The sequence below is a fragment of the Phaethon lepturus genome, unplaced genomic scaffold, assembly GCF_000687285.1.
Source record: "Phaethon lepturus isolate BGI_N335 unplaced genomic scaffold, ASM68728v1 scaffold13016, whole genome shotgun sequence".
NCBI lineage: Eukaryota > Metazoa > Chordata > Aves > Phaethontiformes > Phaethontidae > Phaethon > Phaethon lepturus.
Genome location: NW_010547023.1, coordinates 1 through 7,319, shown reverse-complemented (window position 1 = coordinate 7,319; position 7,319 = coordinate 1). Strand labels below are relative to the sequence as shown.

The 7,319-nt window shown below is 48.8% G+C and overlaps 1 protein-coding gene across 1 annotated transcript; it reads right to left on the bottom strand.

Annotated features, from left to right (window-relative positions):
• Positions 1-6,589: 6,589 nt before the first annotated feature.
• On the bottom strand, positions 6,590-7,316 carry LOC104622664 (ras-like protein family member 11A; the record flags this gene model as incomplete). The annotated part of the gene is made up of 2 exons (XM_010289516.1): positions 6,590-7,042; positions 7,260-7,316. Coding segments are annotated over 2 exons (510 nt in total), but the record flags the coding sequence as incomplete, so codon positions are not given.
• Positions 7,317-7,319: the final 3 nt, after the last annotated feature.

Genomic DNA, 7,319 nt, shown 5'->3' with positions numbered 1-7,319 from the left:
GGGCTGTGAGCCTCGGACAACAGGCGCTTTGCCTCCGCTGGGATTTGTTTGCAGGAGGGGAAGGAAGTATCAGCTGCAGGACCAGAGTTTGCCATTCACCTCGCTGCCCCAGCCGGGGGAGAGTTTAGTCCCCTCTTCTCAGAGCTGCGCCCAGAAACAACATTTGCTGATATTGGCTTACCATCCCAAGGGAGGAAATTACTATGAAATGTTTACAAGGACCATTTGAAACCTGAGAAGAGGATGTTTTTAGTAATGGGGAAAGAGCCAAATACTTTAGAAGAGAAATATTCCAGCTTTAAGAATTAATTACTGCTTCCCAGTAATGCAGGTTGACTATTAAATAACCTTGCGCAATTTCCTGGACAGATACATTTTAATGGCAATATTGTGCGCGGATCAAGAGCAAAATATGGTTCACTGAATCGTGACCCCGCAAGCCCAGGCACGTGGGCAGATGCCTTTGCCCGAGCACTTGTCCAGCAAAGCCCAGAGGACGAGGCATGGAGCTAAAGCAGCCACCTAAACACAGCAGCTCACACCATGGGGGCCTCTGGGTGAGGATTTCTCCTATGAATGGTTATTTTCAGTCCAGGAAGGAAAGCATGGATAGTAAACAACTAAGTGCATTTTTTTAAACTGCAGCTGTAGCATCTATGGAGCTCTGTAATCATTACGCAAACTTTGCTACACAGCTTTTCAGTTGTTAATCAAGTATCATAGGACAGCGAAATGGATGCTCAGTCGCTGTATCTTAATTTTTCTTTTGGTAGGTGGGAAGATAGTAACTGGTTGTGGTCCACAGCGTACAAGTCACATAGGTATTTCATAGCTTCTTTCAGTCAAGAGTGTCAAGCAATGACTGTAGTAAGAAAACCTCATAAACCAGTTACCTGAAAACCATTTTCAGTACAAAGGCATTGCTTTCCCCTTCTTTTTAGATAGGTGGAAAGAGGAGAGTGGTGGAAGACCAAGTCTGAGAATCAATGGGGTTTTCTGGAAGTCTGAATTGTCACTAATTACCCAAAATCCAAGCTGAGCTGCTGTTTCGTGAGGCATGCTCTAACTCATAATAAGTTTTTAAGGGATGTCACTCTGAAGGTTTTTCAGGAAGACAGCTTTTTGGAGGATTGCAAGGTACCTTGGTGCAGTGATGCACTGACAGCATCACCCCTGGAGATATTGCTCCTAGAGGGACATCTGGCTTCAGATCCTGACTTCAGGAGCAACTGAAGAGACCTTGTCGTCTTACTGATGTGAATAGCCAACGATCACATGCCAAGTGCAACAACGGCGGCAGAAGGTCAACTTTCCCTAAAGGAGCTTATTTTGAACCTATTCAGACCTTCCCAAATAAACAGCAGCTTCACCAAAAGTTATTTAAGCCCCCCCAGGACTAAAATTGTTTTATAGGAGGTCCAGGCATGGGGTACAGATTTGTTTCTAGATGTCTATCCGTCTGAGCCTCAACTGCTTTTGCTCCCTGTCTGAAACCAGAACCCAGCTCTTGCTCATGATGTAAACGTGGTCCTTCTTGCCCATGGTCCACCTTATCCACGGTCCCTCATCCGAACAAACCACAGAAATACGGCACGGACCGGCAGCACTGACGCAGCAAGGAAGCAGCCCGGGTCCAGGCTGCTCGAGCAGGGCAGAAAGCGAGGGGACATCCATAAAGCCTTTTGAAGAAAATATCCCTATCTCTGTCCAGAGATCTGCGACTCCTGAACTGAAGCACACAGAACAGGCTGATGGCAGCAGCTATTTTAAAATTCATGAAGTCTTAGAGCATTACTGGATGATTTCAGTGCTGGGAGATAACTAGACAAAATAGCCCAACGGGGGGGAGATGCTGATGTAGTATTTTGTAGGCCCAGCCATAATAGTGCGTGATGCCGCACACGTCCCTGCTTCTGAAAACCCACTCATCCGTCTTGTCAGGGGAAATTGCTGTGATTCTGTTTCATAGCGGAGGTGGTGGGAGGAAGGAGGCAGACGCATATTTTCCTTTGATCAAGGAGGAAGGCCAGGCTGTGCCCCACTTACCCTCCTGAAGCCGCCCTGGCCTCCGGGTGAAGGGCTTAGAGACTGGTGATGGCAAGTGTTCGGTAGGGAGGGTGTAAATGGCCGTGGTCCGAGAGCGACAAGGCTTTGGAGCTCCTCTGCTAGCCCTTGGGGGACGGCTTGCCCTCCCTGCCCCGGTGAGCCCCTCGGTGCCCGCTCGCTCAGGGCTGAAGAAAGTGCCAGGGCAAAACGAGCTGGCAGCCTGCGGGCTCCTCCTGCGCTTCGCCTCTCAGCTCAGGGTCGCACGGGCTGAAAAATTCTGGGTGAAGGGAAACCTGTGCCAGCTGGGGCAAATCCTGACAAACAGCTTAAATGCCTAATTTATGTATCTGTACCCAAAAGTGTTATCCAGAATGCCCCAGCTCAGCTGCTGCCTGAGACTGTAGGCAGGCCAGAGCACCCCTCCCCCCCTGCCGTGGGCGCGCTTTAGCCGGTGGCATTCCCCATGACATCCCCGAGGGGCCTAATCCTGCTCCCAACATGCAGCCGAGCCAGCTTGACAGCGTGGGGAGAGGGTGGGAGGGTTCGCATCTCCACCAGAACATGGGTGCCTACGTAACGAGGGGCGTCTCTTTAGTCTCTCCCCATAGGAGAGAGATGGGGAAAATCACCATATTTATCCTCAGTCTTCACCGGCAAGTGCTCAAGCCACGCTGCCCAAGTCGTAGGAGGCAAAGGCAGGGACTGGGAGAATGAAGAACCATCCACTGTAGGAGAAGATCAGGTTCAAGACCTTCTGAGGAACCTGAAGGTACACAAGTCCATGGGACCTGATGAGATGCATCCACAGGTCCTGAGGGAACTGACAGAGGAAGTTGCTAAGCCACTACCCATCATATTTGAGAAGTCATGGCAGTTCAGTGAAGTTCACGCTGGCTGGAAAAGGGGAAACATAACTCCCATTTTTAAAAAGGGAAAAAAGGAAGACCCAGGGAACTACAGGCCAATCAGTCTCACCTCTGTGCCCGGCAAGATCATGGAGCAGATCCTTCTGGAAACTATGCTAAGGCATGTGGAAAATAAGGAGGTGATTGGTGACAGCCAACATGGCTTCACTAAGGGCAAATCATGCTTGACAAACTTGGTGGCTTTCTACGATGGGGTTACAACGTTGGTGGATAAGGGAAGAGCAACTGACGTCATCTACCTGGACTTGCGCAAAACATTTGATGCTGTCCCACATGACATCCTCATGTCTAAATTTGAGAGACATTGATTTGACGGATGGCTCACTCAGTAATTGGCTGGATGGTCACATTCAGAATTACGGAATCACAGAATCATTAAGGTTGGAAAGGACCTTTAAGATCAACAAGTCCAACCATCAACCCAACACCACCATGCTCACTAAACCATGTCGTCCACACGTTTTTTGAACCCTTCCAGAGACGGCGACCCCCCCCCCTCCCGGGGCAGCCTGTTCCAATGTTTGACCACTCTCTCAGTGAAGAAATTTTTCCTAATATCCAATCTAAGCCTTGCCTGGTGCAACTTGAGGCCATTTCCTCTCGTTCTATCACTTGTTACTTGGGAGAAGAGACCAACACAATTCAAAGAGTTGTAGTCAATGGCTCGATGTCCAAGTGGAGACCAGTGACAAGTGGCGTTCCTCAAGGGTCGGTATTGGGACCAGCATTGTTCAATATCTTTGTCAGTGACATGGACAGTGGGATTGAGTGCACCCTCAGCAAGTTTGCCAACAACACCAATCTGAGAGGTGCAATTGGCATGCTGGAGGGCAGGGATGCCATCCTGAGGGACCTGGACAGGCTTGAGAAGTGGGCCTGTGTGAACCTCATGAAGTTCAACAAGGCCAAGTGCGGGGTCTTGCACATAGGTCAGGGCAATCCTGAGTGCAAACATAGGCTAGGCAGAGAACGGATTGAGAGCAGCCCTGCCAAGAAGGACTTGGGGGTACTGGTGGATGAAAAGCTGGACACGAGCCGGCAATGTGCGCTTGCAGCCTAAAAGGCCAACGATATCCCAGCCTGCATCCAAAGCAGCATGGCCAGCACATTGAGGGAGGTGATTCTGCCCCTCTACTCTGCCCTGGTGAGACCCCACCTGGAGTCCTGCATCCAGCTCTGGGGGCCCCAATGTAAGAAGGACATGGACCTGTTGGAGCAGGTCCAGAGGAGGGCCACAAAGATCATCAAAGGGCTGGAGCATCTCTCCTATGAGTACAGGCTGAGACAGTTGGGGGGGTTCATCCTGGAGAAGAGAAGGCTCCGGGGAGACCTTACTGCAGCCTTCCAGTGCCTGAAGGGAGCCTACAAGAAAGCTGGAACAAGGGCGTGTAGTGGTAGGACAAGGGGTAATGGCTTTAAGCTGAAAGAGGGTAAATTTAGATTAACTCTAAGGGAGAAATTCTTTACAGTGAGGGTGATGAGGCACTGGAAGAGGTTGCCCAGAGAAGTTGTGGATGCCCCATCCCTGGAAGTGTTCAAGGCGAGGCTGGATGGGGCTTTGAGCAATGTAGTCTGGTGGACGGTGTCCCTATCCATGGCAGGGGGCTTGGAACTAGATGATCTTTAAGATCTGTTCCAACCCAAATGATTCTATGATTTTATTTCCCAAGACAAAAGCTACAGTTTAAAACATTACCAAAACTGTATCACAGTGGTAATTTGTCTTGGAAACAATTTGTTATCCCTGATTTCAGGACAGTGAAATGCTGCATAAATACCCCACTTGTGATTTTTTCAAACTCACCTTCAAACTTCCCTATGAATGTGTGGCGAGTTTGAGTCTGCCGGTGATGTGCTCATTCTCATCAACCCTGTTCCTCTGCTTCTCTCAGCCCCCAGCCCAGAGCCCTGGGCCTGGCAGAGCAACTCTCACAGTGAAGAAATATTTAAACTGCGTTTAAACAGTACTTTAATTTGTCCAGGCTGCCACTGTGCTCTTGCACTTCCATTAATTCAAGAGCTTTGGTCCCAGTTTGCAGTTCCGGTTTCAGTCTGGTCCTGCAGGTCTGGAGCTGCCTCGCTTTGGCTCTCCTGCTGCCTTGGGCAGGGCAGCACAGGGCCTTCAGAGAGGAGACACAGAGGTAATGTGCCTCGGCTGACGTTGTGCGTGTGGCCCTGGATGGGGAATAGCGCTGCTGGCATCCCACACCCCTACCCAGCGCTAAAAAGGGCCTCCAGTGCTTCCTTGCAGAGCACCCTCTTGCTCAGACACCCTTCCCTCAGTTACCACCATCAGGTAGACTTTCATCTGCAGATCAGGAGTGGAGGCATCCCAGAAAGTCTGAAGTCCCAGGGGTCAGAAACAACAGATACCGCCTACTAACTACAAGGGACTTAGGCAGCAGTTACCTGCCTTTCCTGACAAAGGCAAGAAGAAAAGGGTCTTTGGACTTAACCTATGAAAATAAAATAATAAAAAAAGAAAAGCTTACTGGAGTTGCACGTGAGCCAGAACAGCAACCTAAAAGGCCAACCATATCCCAGGCTGCATCCAAAGCACCATGGCCAGCACATTGAGGGAGGTGATTTTTTCACCTGTACAGATTACTTCACTTCCACACTTTCTACTCAGTATGGAGCAGAACTTTATTTTTTACCAACACGATGCACATACTTCAGAGGCATATTTGAAGTGCAAAACCCATGTTCCATACTTAGACATCCAGAAAACAGTTAACAAAAAACATTCCAATATGGTGTAGAGCTTATGTGAAATAAGAGTGAAAAGTCTAACCTGCTTCCAACAGCTACAAAATTGCCCTGGGGAAGATAAAGATGTGATTCCTTTTAAATGTAGCTATTTTCTGTTAAGGGAACCTACGCATCTGTCCTTCCTATCACACATCTCCAGAGAAAGCAACAGCCATCCCACACACTCCTCTGCTGCGGATTGCTCAGCACTTTGTCCCGTGGTAATCTGTAGGAGAAACTCAATCCTCCTGTTTAGTGCTTTAGGCTCAAAAGATTAATTCTGCGGGATAGATCTCTAAAGCACATCAGAAATTGGAATTCATTCGTAACGGCTTATCATCATTCAGGTGAGTACAGGTGCAAGCGAAACAGCAGTCACTGAGGGAGAACAGAGATCCTATTATAATCAGAATGCTTGCAAACAGTTTTATATTTTCATGTTTAATAAAGCTTTTTTTTCCTCCTCTCCATATAAACCTTTCTATCAAAGGCTTTCCAAGTGTTTTGTAAAGGCAAATGAGTGTTACATCATTCCCATTTTACAAACAGGAAACTGAGGCCCAAAAAAAGCCATTTGAGCAGAGTAAAACAGCAAATCCCAGCCCAAAACAGAAACGGAATCAAAACCTCCTGGCAAAAATCCCTTTCTCCAACCACCTCTATGTAGTTGCTATGGAGCATTTTTTTTGTGTGTGTAAAAATAACCCAACCAGTCAAACAAGAGAGAACGGCAAGGAAATCGCAAGCTTCAACATACTTACTTCCATACTGCTGGCATTAGTACAAAAATAAAGATTTTTCTTAACTAGTTTACAAAAATAAAGTCTATTGAGTCACACAGGATCTCATCGGGGCGGGGGGGGGGATTATTTGACTTTGGAAGACAAAGCCTGTTTGAAACGTCTCTTTAGATCTTGCATGTTGGGAGATTTGGGCCGAGGGATGATGGACGACCGCCTCCTGTCCGTGCTGCCGGCGTGCTGTAGTTTGCTGACCTCCTTGCAAAGATACTGGAAAACATCCCAGACACCTTGGGAGTCGTCACTCGTGGATATTTCCAAGAACAGGCTGCCCAGTTCATTTGCCAGCTGTAGTCCCTCTTTCGCCTGTACTTGCCTGGCGTGGAGGAGGTCTGCTTTGTTCCCCACGATAATGATGGGAGTCCTGGCATCTGGGTGGACCTTGCGTATGTGCTGGTAGAGAGGTGGGACTGACTGGTAGCTGCTGTAATCTGTGATGGAGTAGACCAGGAGGAAGCCCTCTGCCCACTTCACACACCTGGACAGGGAGCCCAGCACCTGGACGCAGTCTTCCTGCACCTGCGGTACGAAAGAGAGCACAAATTTGGCATCGGGTTGTGACAGAGCCTGTATCATTATCTATGATAACAGATAATGTTAAGCAGGTTAAATGGGTCCCGAGGGAAGCCTAAGCTCTGTCTTAGGAGACTAAGCCTGGCCTTGTAGGAAGCTGGAGCTCAAAAGCTGAGCCTTGAGGTGGCAGCAAAGAACCGATCGATCCGAAGCATCTCCGTACCTGGATGCACCCCGGTGTGTCTTGGATCTGCACGGCAACGTGCTCCCCCTCCAGACGGAC